This window comes from Rhea americana, unplaced genomic scaffold (assembly GCF_003343005.1).
Source record: "Rhea americana isolate MKP2758 unplaced genomic scaffold, rheAme1 scaffold_179, whole genome shotgun sequence".
NCBI lineage: Eukaryota > Metazoa > Chordata > Aves > Rheiformes > Rheidae > Rhea > Rhea americana.
Window position 1 is genome coordinate 1,450,660 of NW_028185916.1, and position 18,745 is coordinate 1,469,404.

Sequence of the window (18,745 nt, forward strand, 5' to 3'; positions counted from 1 at the left end):
GGATAATATTTCTGTGTTTCACGACAACAGTGGTTTTTGTGGTAAAGCAGAGCCTATGAATAGAAGCAAGTGTCTGGACACGTTTAAAATTGGTTCTTGGTGAGACGSTTTGAAATAATCAACCACAGAAGTTTTGAGTTATGTCCAGCGTAAAACAGCACAGACCAGATTCAAAGCCTATGGGAGTCTCCCCACTTACTGTGATTGATAGGCTGTGGATTACACGCTGTATGCCACATATAACTTACCATGTTGTTGCTGCTGCTGTAGTTCATGCTCAAAGATAAATGACTATATTGCTTACATTATGTATAGTAGCCACATATTGTATCTTTTCTTTATTCTTGAAAGACTTTTTAAGAATAAGCCTGCTAAGATRGTGATAAGTAAAGACAAGGAAGACAATGTTCTGTATCAGAAAACAGGGGCTCTGTGTTTTAACATGAACCAAGCAAGATGCTAGATACCCACCAGATGGCAGTCTATGGCAAGGAAACACTGCAAAAAGTRGTCAGCTCGATTCAGGCTGCTCCAGGCTTACAAAAATTCAGCCTGGAGCACCATCAGAAAGCAAGTCTATATTACCAAGAGAGAACATACTTACTGGCCTCCTGCAAATTAATGGCTGGTCTTTCTAAGTGCAAGTCTAGTAACTCCATCTTGTGGAGGAAGTGGTAGAAAAAATGGGAAAATGAGGAAGRAAATAATAAAAAAAGTACAGCTATCCATGGGAGGACAGAAGTGTGGAAGAGGTGTGTAAACAATAACGCAAACCAATCCAGAGGTGTAGGGAAGATAAATCAGGTGCTTCTTTCTATCGTTTCATGATGCAAGAACCCAAGCTAAATGGCAAAAGTCATCTAAAACAATCTGAAATTATTTGGGCATACACTAATTACTGACAGACCTTAGGAAAGAGTTTTCTTAGACCTATATATATATATATATATATATATATATATATATATATGTATATGTATATATATATGTATGTATGTATATGTATATGTAAAAAACTTGTATTCTACTGGCGAATATTTTTATGACAATTTTTTTCATTCATTCTTTAGACTGACTACGCGATTGCTTAGTTCTAAACACAGACCAAAGAGCTTCTTTCTTGATAGAATTACGATACTTTTTAACTTACATAAAGGTTATGTGCATACACATAACCTTTGCCCTGGAATTTAAAGCACTTTATAAGCAAATATAATTATTCAATGTTACAGGGATTCTCAGCTGCAGGATGTTGTTTTACAAGTACCCTGTGCTGCTGCCAAAAAGGGTGATGACCCCACCTGCTCCCATACAGTCTTTCTGGCTGTAGGCTTGGCAGCTGGCTGACGACATCCTGCAAGGAAAGCGAGGAGAGACAGCAGCGTTAGGGCCCCCCTTCAGCAGAAGCATGCGTGTTAGTCACAGCCTAATGAACAACTTCAGTCAGGCAGATTAGATCTGATTTCTTACTAGTATGGCCAGCCTARGTCTAGGACGGACGGGGTATTACAGAAACGCTCAGCTTTCTGCATCACTTTGAAGTGGGTCGTAGCAGTGCTTACACATCAGCCTAGGAGCTCCTATGCTAGAAAAGAGACCATTGCGTCCACGTTACATGCTGCACCGCTCATGGGAATGGAAACAGAACCGTCTGCYGCCCTCAGTCTTAAGCCGCATTCCCTTAAGCTTGATTTCAGCAGCAGCGATGTATTTAGTAGGCAGACTGCAAAAACAGAGTAAACAAACATTTCAACTGCAGGACAGAGAAAAGCTTTAAGAACATTCTCAAGTAGCAGCACRGAGTTTGTCCCTACATGGACACCCTCCTACACAGAGGCACCTTCTTTGGGAGCTGGTATTTTGCTAAGGTACCATTTTGGTACCAATTAAGGGACAAATTGTCTAAAAAGCAGAAGGTACAGCTTGTAATCCCCCTACCCTTGTGAAGAATCCTGATTCTTCAGCAGAGGTAGACAGGCTAAAAATTGCTTCCTGTAATGTGTCAGAAGAACGTAACTTCTATAGCTGCTGTTCGTAGAGACAGCTGAAACGGCTGTCTGTATCTAACAGCGCTGCACTAACGTCCCTGGCAGTGAAATACGATAGCTGCTTAAATAAGTTTATTATTTCCTTCTTGTGAGCACATCCTGTTTTCTGTTTTACTTGTATGAACAGAAATACTACGCTCTACTGACTTACTATCTGTAAAAACCAGCTAGGTGGTAACAGTGGACAAATAACTTGTTCTTGAGKGAGAACAGCAAAGTGAGACCAACTTGGACTGGACTAGATCATCCCAGCTGTCCTGTGTKGTCATGTGCTAAACTATGCCAACAGAAAGACCACTTTTTTCCCCCAGAAAGATTAGTTTCTTGCAACAGTTCAGCACGAAGGAGCTCCTCCAATGCTTGTCTTGGTTTCATTTCCAGACTTTTTCTTGCCTTCCGTCACTCATCCCTTTCCAGTAAGCACAGGGGACAGACCAGGTAGATAAAGGTAAGGGGAGAAGTTGCACAGCAGTAAGGTGGTCTTGTTCTTCTAGCATATTCTGGAAGAAAAATGCACCCCTAAAAGAGCAAACTTACCTTGTAACAATACACGAGTAAGTTAGACTGGGGAAGCTTGCAAGCATTCACAATTTTCATGAATCAGTAACATCTAAAGTTAGCCAGTGTCTCCACACAGTGTTGCAACCCCCCTCCCCACACACACACACACACACACTGAAGAAAGTTTGGTTCAGGCAATGCTGGAGTGGCTCTTGGGCCGGGCACTGGCTGAGCGGCACTGAACGGGGCCGAGCGCGCAGGAGGGCTGATCGCCTTCCTCAGAAACCGAAATACAGAACGGGGGCGCCCACCTGCGCTGGTGGGGGTCGTTCAGCTCAGGGGAGAGCCCGTGCTGCCTCCTCTATTCTTCACCTCTCTGCAAGTGTTAGAAGCAAGCTGTTAGCGAAATCAGTTCACGTATAAGCAAAGCCCTATGAATTCAACCCAGCTTTCCAGTATTCGCTGCAGGATGACTGCACAGAAGTTCAGCTGTACATGTATACTAACACAGTATAAATATTAATTTATTTTTTTATACCCCGTAATATTTATAGAGATTTAACACACTTACGTTTAGTGTCAAAACACCTTGTTTTTTATTTTCATATCCTTTTTGAATCAGGTTAAGCTGTAAACAATTTTTTTTTTCAATCAAATACTGCCAGCTAGAGTTACTTCCATTCATGCATCGCTGAAAACAAAAAGGGTATTTTTCCTTTAGTTTTTTTTTTTTTTTTTTTTTTAAATCAGGTCACTTTATACAGAAACCAATAGCTAGATTCAATGCACCCGGATTAGTTATGTAAACAGAGAACCCCCAAAAAACCCCTCATCAACAGAACTAATAAGTTGGTTCCTTCATAGAATGGAAACTTAAATCTCTCCTGACCTGAGGTTAGCACAGTCAGGAGCGTAGAGCGTGGCACAWTAATCCATCTAGGGTGTATAAATTGCACCATATCTGAATTAACAGAATTATGCATAATGAAATGCACAGTTTAAATTCATGCTAGAAAGCATTTTTTCAATATGAAGTGGCAGCCAACTGGCAACCATAACAAGTTAAGTTCTGCACCATCATTTATGGCATTATAGATAACTATTACATATAGCATCCTTTAAAACCCTGAAGGATTGTATTATCTGAAACATTCTCCAGGCAGTCATTTGGTTTGAAACATTGGGAGAAAGACTAAAGAGCTTGTCATCTTATACCGATTATGGTACCTTCAAATTTTATGAAGTAGATCAGATATGATGTGTATTTCACAGTAACAAAGTTGCTTTAATGCCTTTTCTCCAACAGCAGGATTGTGGTAGATGTTTCTGCCCTCAGATCATCATTGTCCTGTTGGTTTTCCCTTTTCTCAGGTTGGATAACTACATTGAGCACTTCTCATGGTTTTTAACTATTCATCAGTCCTTTCAGTATATCTTCAGGAAGTTCCAGCAGAGGGAGTTCCGGGGATGGGATGTCCAGGGGAGGAAGGTTGGGAATGGGAATGTCCTTTGCCTTCCCAGCAGTCATTCCAAACYTCTGCCAACTTGCAGCTGAAGTAGTTTCTGAGTGTTGCTGCAGACCCCATAACTCTGACTTCTCTACAAAGTCAGCATCTACATCCAACTCCTTCTCTGCTGGAGATTTCTGGAGTTTAGCTCTTTCTGCTTTTAACTGCTTATTCTCTCTCCTTAATCTCTCATTTTCAGCTACAAGAAATTCTATATGTCGCTTCAAATCTGCGATTTTGGTTGCCTGTTCTTCTATTATTGTTTTGTCATCTTTTGGAGCTTTACTCCCAATACATGCTTCCACTGGCTCCTTTTTCTTCTGAAGCAGAAATAATAGTGTATCCGGGTCCCTGTCAAAGACACCTTGAAAATCCTGTAGATGTTTCTCTGCAGAAGGGCTATATTTCTGAGTAACAGGAACCAATACATTTTGATCATCAGAGTCTTCAGCAGATGGCCTACAAGAAGTCTGAAGATGTGCAGCTATGTCCTTGTCAGCATGCTGTTGGGCATTCAGCTTTTCCTCTCTCTTTGCCCTTTTCCACCTCTCCTGGATGAGCAGTAACTGTTTCATGTGACTRTCCCTTTGTAATTCCAGTGATAGCTGTGCCTGCGTTAAGAATAAGGTTAAATAAATTAACAGGTGGTACCTAATTCTACCTGAACATTCATGCGAGTTCTGTTGATGTAAATGTTTACAGAACTAGCATCACAACATGCCCCAGGGAGGGGAAGAGCCCCCTGTTATTCAGATACTAAATTCAATCAGAAGTTCTCCCTGCTTGTAAAACACAACAGATTCAGATGTCACCCAAATTTATCGTAACTAGTGGCATTATTAAGGATGGAGTTAACTTTTTTTTTTTTTTTTTTTCCCTAAAGTCACTAACTTAGGCTACGGTAACACCTTTGAGTAGAGACACTAAGTGTTTAACTGATGTGTGAGCAACAACAGGAAGGAAGATATTTGCTTGGAATGTGCAGCCACACTTTTATCCATAGCCAAATAACACAAACTTTTTGTATGCTTCTATTATGATGTATGGATAGAACTTCTGGGCTTTAACATATTAGTAAAACCAACACTAAGCAGGAAAGTGTCGCTTGCTATAGTCCAAAATGATTCAGCCACATTTAAAGGAAAGGGGGCATTTAATAAGTCGCAGGAACCCTCCTGGGAAAGTGGTTATCATTTTTCTATCAGAATGGCCCTTGGGAGGAAAGACAGGTGTCAGATCTCCAGGGACTGTTTTAATATTGGCTGAACTTGAAGCCTGCTGTTATAAAAGAGCTGAGCAGACTACACTACTGCATCCACAGACAGATTTGTGTAACGAATGAGGAAGKTATGTGGCTGTTGTCCTGGAGATCCCCCACTCAGGATAAATGAAACCAAAGTTATACACTGTAGATGAGATGCCCAGCTATCATGTCTCAGAAAAACAGCTTAAGTGCCTAACAGCAAAAGTGAGAAGTACTTTACTAGTTATCACCTACTTGAAGGCTGGCCTTACAGACTAGGAACTCTCACTGGGGAACTCCCGGATGGGTTAGTAATTCTCATGCCTCCATTCCATGTCAAGTTAGCAAAGCTCTCAAGGAAGAACAGCATCTCTGCACTTCTAAAACTCCTGGTGCAGTTGCCGTGGGTCTCAGAAAACAATGCTGAGGTTAACGTAGGAGGGGTATGATCAGTTGGAGCACAGAATAATACACAGGCACACAACAGAGCTATGGCTGATTCCGGAGTCCGCTGCATTTGGCGCTCACCTGCTCTGACTGGGTCAGTTTCATGGCTTCTGTTAGGTAGGCTGCAGAAGAGAAAAATTGAAAAACACTTAGGGCAGGGTTACAGAACCTGAATACTTTAAAAGCTATAAAAAAGCTTCAGGCCTTATGCGTTCTGAACCCCTGCATAAAAGACGCAGTAGAGAGCCAAAGTATTCACCAAATTGCAGTGGCTGGAAACATATTCTGTTCTTCCAGAGTCTGGAAAATTTATCATAAGATTGTCTAATACATGCTACACCCTTGCTATTGCATCTTTCAGCTCAGGTTGTTCCAGTTTGTTCTTCAGAGGAGGACACCAGCCTAGTATCATGACAGCCATTTCCAGAAAACACCAGGAAGAAAATGCTTCCCATGAGGGGAAGCAACACAAGTCAGGACCAAGATGCAAAATTTTTCCTTAAAATGCATGTAAGTAAAATCCGCTCTCATTATATGCCAATGTTATGAAGCAATGCTTTTTAGTCATGTTCTTGATGAAGAACTACAGTCCCCACTTTTTMATCAACGTCCCCTCCAAACCGGAAAAGGTGCTTAGAGCAGGACTTGAGTCTTTGTACATATCTTGCTAGTGCAGAAAATGACAAATGTGGGATAAGAAATTCTTAATCAAATTCAGAAGGATGAAAGATAATGATGCAGAATCATCAGCTGAAGAAAAACAAGAAACATTCCATGTATTTGGGGGGTTTGTCTTAATATGTGACATGAAGGAACAAAAAAGAAAAGTCTGCATATTAGAACTTAAGTGCCATCCCTCCTTGCTCTGAGTATTCATAAACACCAAAGAAATTACCAGTTTCTCACTCTATGGGTTTTTCTAGTATTTATGAACGGAAAGCAAGAATGCCTAGTATCTAGGTTACGATGTTCGGAGTAACCACTTATTTGGTCTCCAGACAAGCCCTGTCACTGGGAATGTCCTACTTGTTGCACCAATTAAGACTTCCTCTTTCTTCTCCTGCCAAGTGGTTGCTGCACTTTGTCAGCCAGTTGATGGACTCCAACACAAATAATTAWGCGTGACTAGTTAAATGGACAGGTAGATGAACAAAACCTCACGTAAAACAGGGCTGTCAACTGCAGTGCCAAGGCCTCCAGGGTAGTCTGCTGTTTCGCAGAAAAGAGTTCTAGGGAGCTGAGCTCACCGCTCTTTAACAGCTAAGCTTTCTTGATTAAGACATTAGAAAACTGAAGTAAACAAACTCAAGTCTTCTGTTCAAAAAAAAAAGTTGGGTCTAAAAGTGCTTCATTATCAACACAGAAAGCAAGTTACTAAAGCTATGAAAGAAGGGAAGAAACGATAAAGTGTAAAGCGAAGTGAAACCAAGTTCCCATCTGCATCTACGTATGACATAAGGTATTGGCTTGAATCAAGAACTGCCAGGGATAACTATCCCCAAAAAAACAATTTTTAAAATTTCTGGTTGCAGCTACTCACATTAGGGAACAAGTTTCTAAAAAGGACCTTGATATAGACTGAAAAATAAATTCACATTTTTAAGAAAAAAAATAATATTCTGCAAGTTACTGGGTATTTTATTTATATGAAGCAGGTGAATCTAGAAACTGATTTAAAAAGCTGGAATGTGTAAAATACCTACTCACCAGCAGCTTTTTTGTGACAAGAAATTGCTTCTTCATATTTTCCTGCTGCCAGTAAACGGTCTGCTTTTCTGCTCTGCTGATGAGCCTTAAAATAAAAAGATCATTAAATCAATGAAGGTTAACCCACAAATAGTTTCTCCTGTTTTAAAAGTTATGGGCACATCTAAGCATCCTGCACTCATTGCAATTCTCAAGACTTTTATGCTCAGATCTCTCAGTCCTTTCAGAGATTTAAATTCAGTTTCTTTTTGAATATTACCTTTAATATTCATCTTACAAGTATTGTACAGGTAAGAAATGAAGTTTGCTAAAGCTGCAAAGACAGTGTGTGCAACACAATGAAATCCGTATGAAGTTCTTCCTCAGCAAGTACATCTTTGCCTCTACAGGCATTCACTGTATTTGTCTAGGAAGATCAGTAGCCCACAGAAACTAAGAGAAGCTTTAAGTATTTAGGACTGATCTACTTGACAGAATGAAAGCCATTTGAACTACGTAACTGGAAAATGAAAAGAAATATTGCAGCTTACAGCTAGTCTGACCCATGTGACCCATTTCTGCTGCCCCATGCCCAGGAGGCTTTGCCTCTTGTGTGAAGAAACTGGAAAAGACTTTCTTTTTTTTGTTCACAGCATACATCAATTATTAATGCAATAAGCAAATCCACAGTTAAAACTCTCAAAGCCACATTATTGCTGTACAACAGTTAAGGCTATACCAGCATTTTTAACCCACTAAAATAAACCACTAGAGTAGACTAAGGATGTTGCTGAAAGCAAGTAACTAGTGTTTGCATATGCTCAGTTAGGAACAGGACTGCATAACCACTGCTGCAACATTCATGAATGTAAGTCTCTTCATCATCACTACAAGACATGAATTTTACGGTCCTTCCTCCAAGACAAGTTGTGTAATATGAATGACTGCAACTACTAAGTGGCAAGACTGCCAATAGCAGACGCTATTCAAGATTGCTTTACTACATGTCGCATTTCAGGTAAACAGACAAGAGGCAAGCACCGGCTCTGCAAAACAATAYAAGACACTTACGAAACTGAAAAAATAGTTTTTGCTTGTTTCTTTGTTTTTAAAAATTACTGCTTCCCTGTGCAATAGGAGCTGGAGGCCTGAAATCTGTGTCCGCATCTCTGGCTCTGTCCCATACAAACATTCTGCTTCTTCCCCTCACCCAAATAAAGGCATAATGTATCAGGTTTCAGATGTTCAGTTAATACAAGACTCTCTGACTCCCCTTAAGCACATTCCAGGATCTACATAAAAATGAGACCATTTGTCCATATCCTAATGTTAGAATGCCTGGCTCCCTGCAGGCCGTATTTATGGAATTACACTTTTCTCTGCCTCCTCCAATCTTGGCAGAAGCATCAAAAGCATTAAAAAATACTGTAATATGCTTTTATCAGGACTGATAAAATACCTTTACACTAACATCCACTAAAAAGAAAGTTTCAAAATTCAGATCAGCTTTTTTGTCATCATTTACCTCCAAATTGACATAATATCTACAGTATTGCAGTAAATTCAATTTTCTGCTAKAATTTTGCAACACCACAAATGGGGAAACAGATTGGGATTTGGTAAAAGAACAAGTGGAGAATTTTTAACACGTAAGAGCATGGTTTCTTCAGAAAACATTCTTTCGGACAGCACTTGTTCTTAAGTAATTCCTAGCAGTTACATCATTTAGGATTTAGGCATTTGGTTTTTCTAAAACTGMTTTTAATACGTTAATAATGAATGTTCTATAACACATCTCCTTGATTATTCAGAACAAACACTTCAGTGATATTTATCCCCACAGCACTGGTAACATTCTCCATTTCTTTTGCCTGAGGTTAAACAGGCTCAGCAGAGCAAGTGGTTTACTGTTGGAAAATCATCTATTTTACGGCCTCTTTCTATGGACTGCTACAAATGACATATGCCAGAAAGATAAACTTATTTCCCATGAGCATGAACAGATGAGTATCAACTCATATAGAGCCAATTCATCAGCTATTCATGACAGCTCATCCATTTACAAGTTAGCTATGTCACACACATAAAAACACCTGAGCTAGTTCCTTGCAAAACCAATTTTCAATACATTTCTATCTTCTTTTGCAAGCTGCACAAGCAGGTCTAAGAAATCAGGGAATCTGAAAGAGGAAACAGTATCTGGAGACCAAAGAGCTAATAAAGCAATTCAGCAAGACAGAGGCTTGGTTCCATTTATTAGTTTCTACATATAAGAATTTGAAAGTGGTTATTTTCAAAGGTTGTTTTTCATATGTTTTAAACTGTTGGAGCATAGTGTTATTTGAATCACTTAAGCATATGCAGAACATTTGAGGACAGTCTATCACTTGTTATTTGATTGAGCAATTAAATTATTTCCATCCTCAATTAATTCCCAGTGAAGTTGAAGGGAGTCTGAATCAGCTGGGCTAGAACATAAATAAATAAACAGGAAAACAACAACCTAGAGATGCTAGCAAGAAAAAAAATATATAGGATTCTTTGATTATAAGGACAAAATTCCTTTCCTGCTGTTATGTTAAAATACATAGATGTCAGGCTTATTCTGATGTAGAGCAGCAGACTTCACAATGGAAAGAAAAGAAACAGCAGCAGAGAAAAACAGCAGTATTTCAGTACAGCTTTATTTGAAAGTTGGTGTTTTGCAATTAATCATAAGGGGGAAAGTCCTCATTTTCTACATTCTTCTGCCAGCTTGACAAGTACATATTTACTCATTTATTCCATCCTGCAAGTGGTTGTTCCAAATAGTTGACTGTGCAAAGACCAAGGAATTTCTCCAGTTTTCATGGTAGAATATTCATCACCAGCAGTTTGAAGAAAATTGTGGTGCTGTTTCCTAGCAGCAAGTGATGAATCTGTAACAGAAGTACCTAGATGCTTAATATGCCACATATCACAGATGAACTTCCACATCTTACCTAGCCAGCGGGTGTATTCTTAGCACTGTTACATTTAGGCAAATACAGCATCCAAAGCATTGTTATAAAATCTATTCTGAACTCAGGGTGGACTGAATCCAACTATAGAAACTGGCAACAGAAAAATCAGTGCTATCRCAAATTGAAAAAGTGTCTTTCAAGTTTATTCCTGGACTGATGTCTTGCTAAAAAAAAGATGGTTACAGTAGCAATTGTGGAGCTGCTGTGCTAGTTCCTAACAGATTCAGTAGGATTGCTTTGAGTTTGGTTTTGCTGCTGTGCTGATTACAGAAACAGCTGCTGCATAACTGCAGTTGGTCCATATATCTGATTTCTGCTTCCTCTCTCAGTTGCATTGTTGGGAATCTCTGTAGGATGTGTTGTAAGAATAATTACAATTTATTAACAAGCTATGGAAATGGAGGAGGGGGGAAGTAGATTCACAACTACTTTCAGATGTGCCTCCCAATCCAGATAAGCAGGAATTTCCAGTAGGTAAACTGACAGGTGTAATAACTTGACTCTTATAAAGGGAAGCAGGTGTGAGTAAAGGGTGACTAGGGTGAAAAGCTTTTTGAGGTGTCTTTGGCATGTTTGGTTTTTAGTGGGTTCATGTATATCTTATTGCATCTCTTAAGCCACTTTGGATGAACTATAGAAGCAGGTAAGCTAAGCAGTTTTTCTCAGACTTTCCAACTGTAGCTAATATGTTAAGGGATGATACCCTTATTTTAAATCGGTGCTGATATTCCAGAAGAATGGTCCTACTTTATTTTTTCCCTAACCAGCCAAAGTTAGTTGTCTTTGTAATCTTTGACCAAGAGAATCAAAAATTAATCAAACAACTATTTCAAGCAGCAGATACAGATATCTTCTTTGCCTGGAGCTTTCTTTAGCAGGTCAAAAATTAACATCCAGCTTATTCTGATGCAATATAAACAGGTGATCATGTGTCGGCAGGCTCTGTGAAGGGAAGCCATGAGGCCTACTTGTCAAATTTTCTACTGATCCTCAAACTATTAAAAAAAAAAAAAAAAAGCTTATTTTCTTTCTAGTGAAGATGAAGCACTAAAACTTAAAGGATTACCACCATGTGAGCCTATTTAGGTTGAAAAAAGGCTGCTTTTCCTATATGATTTCAGCTGATTACTAGCTATTACAGAAAGAAGACTAACAAATAAAAGTCTCCTCAATCCTAAAATATTTTAAAGATGTAGATGTATTAACAATTCATCTTCAAATACAGTAAATCTACTACCCCCTCCTAGAGCAGTAATTTGCAATAGYCCTCTGCCTCTGAGACAGCCTGGTGTACGTTTGGTTTCCCTTGTTCCCCTAGTGGGAACAGCTCTTCACTGGACAAAGCCTTGCTTGAGATCTTAAGCTTGCTGTTGTCTTTGCTAATTGTAGGGGGGATCTCTAGAAACTGATATGTTTTTAATATGATTATGAAGCAGATTACAGCGGTTTACTTACTAATAAAGTTACAAATGAAGTCAGGCAAACCTAGCTGCTAAAAATGAGGGGGCCTGCAGAAAGCTGACTGTAAAGGAAGTTCTGTATAATATAATGGTCCATAAATGTTTTAATTACAACCAGTGTTTGCTGCTAATATCAGCTACTTTATGCTAGAGGTTGCAAATAGTAAGTTATTTTCTGTGAAAAAGACTCAATAACTAGGCTCTGTTACTGCTGAAAGCAAAGATGAGGGGCTATTTCTGAGAGGTGAGGGATCTATTTTGGGGTTTGATTTGTATGTGAATACAGTTGTTTTTCTAAGACTATGCTTGAAAGGAAAGAAGAGTCAGAAAGTGAAGGGCATTGTATAGCTGCAGTATGATATAAAAGAGTGCTGAGCATCTTCCATATGGATTTTTAAAGCAGCAGGTCAGAGAGTGCAAAAAGGATGTTACCACTGCTTTCCCCCGCCTTTGTCAGTTCTACAGATAAAGAAGTATCTTTCAAATCCACTTTTACCAGGAAACAGTAAACTTTAAAAATCTGTATGGGTATGAATACCTATTCATTGGAAAATGGAATGAAGAGAGAATGCAAGTATGAAAACTTGACCTGAGAAGTCTAAGAATAAACTATAGTCATCTATAAAACTGTAGTGTGATTGTGACAAACAAAACTCACAAGGATCATGAAAAATGCCTGTATTTACAGGTAGCTATATTACCTCTATCTTTATTTTTCTTTAAAAGTAAAGAAAAAAAGTATATTTGCCACTTTTTWAAAAAAAAAATTACAAATTGGGATTAAAATAAGAGCAACACACTTTAAAAATATTCCTTGTATTTGGGCAAAAGTGTTACAATCAGATAAAGTTAACTAAATGACTATAAAAATAGCAGAATCATTCTGGCTATTTAACCAATACCACTAGCCACATGTTAGCTGAAGTTTCTGTCTTTGAAAGCCTGTACTTAGCAAGGTTACAGAAYAATGATTCAACTACAAACTAGAGGTTTGTGTAACCACAGAGAAAAAAACGCACACAATGCTCTCACGAGAATGTATTCTCATTTTTAACAGACTCTTTAGACACTTTATACTGAACTGTAAAGATGTTGAAGTTCAACTATCTTGTAAGCAGTAACATTGCAATCTAAATATATGGGTAGACAAGCAACCAAACTATTGTGACTTGGCCAACCAGCATTAATTCACTGAGTAACTAACAGACTACACTTGTGTTCCCAATCTATTGCAATTTTAAAATAAAATATGTTAGACTAAGTTCCTCACCATGCAAATGCAATTCAGATCTGGAATGAAATCAACTCACATTCACAGTGTTTAAGCTAGATGGAGTCTACAAAACTCCATAGCTGCAGCTGCTACTCACCTGCAAATTCATCAAGCTGTGGTTTTACTCAATGCATACTCAAGTCAATCTCATTCTCCTTCATCAACTTAATATTATAAAAGCACTAAAGCTGCAACTTGTGGGTTTTTTTTTTTTTTTTAAGCCATTTCATGTACCTATAGATCTCATTGTTTCAGTAATGTTTCCTCACACAGAGCGCTGTAGCCGGTACTACATAAGCCTTGCTAACTGGAGGTTATAAGCTGAATGAGAATAGTTCTGCTGCCCTGACAATAAACAAAATCAATCTAGGATCCTATAGGTATGCTTAGTTCTAAATTGTATGGCTCAAGCTGTTACAGCATGTGATCTAATCCTCGGTAGGGACAACAGAATCATCACAACAAATAGTCCAGTAAACAGACTATCCCAGGGGCAATAATTTCAAAGAGGTAAGTCAGAATGAATAGCTTCAGCTGTGACTTCAGTCTAGTGCTTAATCARGTCTCTACATGACTGCTTCATTCTACTCTTTAAATGCTACTAGGCATGTTTACTCAGCACTGAACTTTGTGTCTCAATGATATGCGTGTACCTATCTGTAATGCCAACGTGACACAGCAGGACACTGCTGCTAAGTACTCAAACAGCATAAATACTGGTGATTAAATAATTTTGCTGCCAACCACTCAGTAGCTTGCTTAACTATGTTCTTGATTCAGAGCTATGGCAAACTGCTATACACACAACAGAATAGTTTTGAGTTGTGCTTGAATAGTAGTTACATGACGAACTAGAACATTGTTGAGCTATTCTAACAAGTCCACTGCTGATCAGGCTTTTCAGCTGAATGTCCTATGCATCACCTCAGTATTGCCACTGACTTTATCTAGGCAGATGCACTACTGCCACTATGGATTCAGATTTTTCATTTCYCTTAGCTGAAATGAATGGCCATATTATAGATTACATTGTTACATGGAAAGCCAAGCCAAGGCTGCTACCAGCCTGGTGTAGAAGACTTCATGTCAGAACAGCTTTTCTATATAATGTTCTTCTGCTTCTTCTACCTAATAAGCTTGTTTCTTCTAGCTTGAGTTCAGAACTGAGTACATCTGTCTATCTTTCAGATTGGAAGAGCAAATATAGCAGCTTCCAAGTGAGCTTTATTTGGGGGAGGAAGGAAATCAGGCAAAACACTAAAATAGGATTCAGTGAATATTTCTGTTGTGCAGATTAACATAATAATCCTGCTTTTCCAATCAAAACAGCAGAGGTGCAGGCTGGCATTAAGTCTCACACTTATTGGTGCCAGTGATCGAAATCTTTCAGTTTCTGGTCAAGTATTTCATAGATGCTTTCAACTTTTCCTTTACTCTTTCATATTGTATTATTTATTCTGCCCATTATTTTCCCCTCAGATGATGTATTTGTCTCACTTCTAAACTTCTTCTTAAAGTAGACAGTAGGCTGGCTTGCCTTGAAATAGTTACTACCAATGTTTTACACCATTAATATCAAAAACATTCATCATATGAGAATCCTGTGATACATGTTTTGTTGTGTTCTTCCCAACCCTGTCCCCAGACTGTAGTTCCTATTTTTCACCAAAAGAGAACAGCTCTTCAAGCTGGATACCTTACATTTCAAGAAAGTTACAGGCAATAGGTATCCATCAGTCTTTGAATGTTATCTTCTAAACCATACTAATAATTGCTATGACTTTGTAGTTGGAATGCAGGGTAGAAGTTCTGTGTATTCATAGAACATATCCTACGGAAAGAGACCGAGCAAAGGAATGCTGAAGTGTAGAATCCACAGAGCTATGAAGTTCTGGGTACTGGACTCGGTATCAACCTCAAGAAGAGATTMAAAAGGAAACTTGCTTGTTGTACTACTTGCTTTATATTTTTACTGTGTTATTTCTAAGCTTTTGGTGGCCATCTGTATGTATACTTTCTAAGTATGGAAAAACTTCACAGGTGTCTGGCCAACTTCTCTCTTGCTTCTACATCTAAGGCTAAAATAATTATTGAATCCAAGATCAGAATTCTTCCCTTAAACCAAGTGGCAGAAGTAAAGGAGAGAATCATCTGTACAGCAGTTAGCACACAGAAGCTTTTAATTTCATCTTTTACAGGGCCTCTCTTCTTGTGACACTTATCTTCATGCTTTTGCACTGTCTTAGATTAGCTAAAGAACATTGAGTGGTCTTAGTTTATGACCCTGGAGTATGTGTGAAACAAGTGTTCAGCTGGACTAGATATTTGCTATGTGGTTGCTTGCAGTTGCAGGGACTGGACTTGGTCCATACCAGTTTTAAGTTCCAAGGCATAACCTAATTATGGCATTTGTAGGGTTGGAACTGGTTTCCTTATTAGTAACAGGATAAGGATCAGAGCTTTAACCCACTCTTTCGAGGTTAGATGATGTTTCTTGTCTGCAAAGCATATGGTATACTAGGGGAGAGAGGAAGTGCCAAAATGAATGCTCAAGTATCAAAGCTTCCCCAAAATGCTTTCCCAGGCTCTAATAACTCACATGAYGGAAAGTTTGGAAAAGTTGTTTCAATTTATTCTTAAACGAATTATTTCTGCATACAATGGATACCTTAAAGACAGTTCTGTGGAAAAATCAAATCAGCAATTGATAYTGTAGCACCAAGCCCAAGAAAGGTTAAAAGGAGGAAATAAGGGGTTAGACTCAAAATGATTATTTAAGTATGCAACAACAGCAAAGAAGGAATGCACAAGCACAGGAGTAATTAAAAAGTGTGATTGAATGACCAGTTCTAAAAAGATAAAAACATTTCTCACTGAAGTCATTAGACTCGAAGGTCAACTATTAAAACTTCAGTTAACTGGTAAACACTGTTTAGATACAGATTTTTATAACACATCTGGAAAGCAAATATTTGTCAAGTGCCCACTATAAAAGTAAAACAGTAAATTGGAGAGACCAGAATATTATTAAAGAAAAGAAATATCATTGATAGTTTAAGGTTTTAACTTACACCCAGATACATGAAGATAACACATTATCTTGAGATAAACATCTTTCAGAAGACAGAAACATAGTGTAATTAAATGTCAGCAGAATCCAATAGGTATGGGAGGCCATCTGTAATTAGGAAGGCTAAGCAAATAATCAAATACATAAACAAGAACTGAAAGCCATTAATAAAATAATAGATGATCAGGCACAGTGAGTCTGCTACAGTTTACCTCCCCCAGAAAAATGGTGAAGTATCCACACCTTCAAGTAAGAATAGGTGCTCAAATATGCAACTAAAGAACAAAATCTAAAGGACCAGATGAGCAACAACCAAGAAATACAGCAAATTCTAATGAAAAGCCTCAACTAAAAAAAGTTAATTTCACTAAAATTAGCAAGCAGTGATATACTGAAATAAAAAAATGCTTTGTACAAGGCATTGTTAAACAAGTCATGGATATCATGTAAGTGAGCCTAACTTTTATTGCATACAGAACCACCCATTAGGGGGTGGGTGGGTGTGTAGGTTTTTTCTTTCTTCCCCCCCCYCCCCCCCCCCCCAGATGATTTGGTATTTGTGGAAGAACTCATGCTTTTTCAATTTGCATGAACTAGATTCAAGTAAGAGAAGAGATTTTTAGGAGACTGAACAGAAGGAATGATACTGAATAGTATCAAAAATTTAAATGAACATTCCTATTATAACAGAGATTGGCACCTTCCCTGAACATTGTTGCAAACCTGACAAACTTGATTACAGAGAGGGACTGTGAATTGAAGAGCTTGAGAAAACTGCTGTAAGTTACTCCTATTTATGTCTGTAAAAATGTAGGAGTGCTCTAACCAAAGTACTGTGTCCATTTAAGCTCTTATAGGAGAGTTCTCATGATGCTTGGTACAATCTGAAAAGATGGTGAATTTTTCCATATGAGAAGATTCATAACTGCACTGTGCAGGAGTTTTGGAAACATTTTTGTGCTTTAGGATATAATTACTCCAGAAATACAGAATAGGAACATATGCACAGGCAATTTCATGATTTTCTGTATAGGGTTATATAAAGTAACTTTTTTTTTTCCCCTGTATCATCTGTTACATAGAATGTCTTGATCTTATTTTTAGCCTGGTGCTAGACAGGTGTGGTAACTGCACACTTTTATTGTGGTCAGAGAATCATCATCTTTTAGGACTGAAGCCAGGCTTTAGTCACACTCTTGTCACTCCTACAATCCTTAGTAAGTGGTCTCAGTAAGAAACACAGCTAACTGGTAATAGTCTACACTGCTACAAAGTTGCTAATTTCAGCCATTTACCAGTGAATCCTCAATTAGGGTCCTCTCCTTAGAAGCCTATACATAAAGTCTTTCCTCTAATGACCTACTTCTAAAAACAGTTTATAGAATGTCTGTAAATAGCTGTAGTTTATCCTTCCTGCATCATCATCTTGCAAGTTTGACTTCAAACCCATCATGTCATCAAGTTGCAAGGATTATCTACTTCCTGCTGCTTACTTCATTCAGCTCTCCAATATACAGYGTAAAGGGAGTCTGAGACAACATGATGCAGATGTGCTTGGAGTGGTTCTGCACCACCAGCTCAGATCTAGACAGACCATCTTCTGGTTCTACTGGCAGACCTAACTCCACAGGTGGTCCCTTACAAGCCTTTCTAGAAATGAGAGCGAGCAATCCAGAAGCACCAGACTGGCTCTATACGGAGCAGGCAAGGGGTTGGCAAGGTTGATGCCAAGCAGAAGCAGGTAAGATTTGATAAAACTGAAGCGACACCAGATTAAGGTCTGTGTGGCACTGGTCAACCCACCTGTGGATCAAAAGCATTTCTGGAAGCATGGCAGCTGCCACTTGGTTATGCAGTTCCTGGCTGACTGGATTGCTGGATTCAAGACCTGGTCCATGAAGGGAATGCTCTGCCTATCCCTGCCTCAATGGTGTTTGTCAACACAAGCTTTGACAGACCCACCATGTAGCTTAGGTTCAAGTTTCTTGCATCTGGACCTTGCCCAGGTGACAGGACGCTGCCAAGTCAGTCTGTTTAAAATCTGGTTAGTCTTTGTGAAGATCCATTGTTTAAGAACTTGTGTTGCTGACAGAGCTCCTTACGGGTTTAATTAAAACAGAGTCACTACTGATTTAAGACTTTGAAGCAGCTCACCTTTCAAATCACAAAGCACCTAGTCAACAGCTGTACTGGATAAACAGTAAACGCGCACAGGTAAGTCCTGTGCGATCCCCAGCGTCGCCTTCCAGACCTTCCCGCGTCCCCGCCTCAACACAGCASGGCGCGGGCCTCTGCCCCATTCCACCCCCCGCGCTCCTCCCGGCCGCCGCCAGGCACCCAGCGACCCAGCGGGAAGGATCCTTCGGACTCGATTCTCTTTCTCCTTCCTCTCTCTTTCTTGGTTCCTGCGACACGTTACACAGGAGGCAGCGGAGGCGCCGGGCCGGTGCTGCGGCGCCCGACACGGCCCGGCGCGGCGGGCAGGCCCGGGCCCGTCCCGCGGGGCC

At 39.2% G+C, this 18,745-nt stretch overlaps 1 protein-coding gene across 2 annotated transcripts; it reads right to left on the bottom strand.

Annotated features, from left to right (window-relative positions):
• Positions 1 to 3,258: 3,258 nt before the first annotated feature.
• NRBF2 (nuclear receptor binding factor 2) lies at positions 3,259 to 7,569 on the bottom strand. 2 transcript variants are annotated; one of them, XM_085301627.1, is made up of 3 exons: positions 7,455 to 7,568; positions 5,829 to 5,869; positions 3,259 to 4,668 (listed from the first exon to the last, which is right to left on the bottom strand). In XM_085301627.1, the coding sequence occupies exons 2-3, from the start codon at positions 5,850 to 5,852 to the stop codon at positions 3,955 to 3,957; spliced, it is 738 nt and encodes a 245-aa protein (XP_085157753.1). In that variant the 5' UTR covers positions 5,853 to 5,869; positions 7,455 to 7,568; the 3' UTR covers positions 3,259 to 3,954. The 2 variants fall into 2 exon arrangements, with proteins under 2 accessions (XP_085157753.1, XP_085157752.1); XM_085301626.1 differs by lacking the exon at positions 5,829 to 5,869 and having other exon boundaries at positions 7,455 to 7,569.
• Positions 7,570 to 18,745: the final 11,176 nt, after the last annotated feature.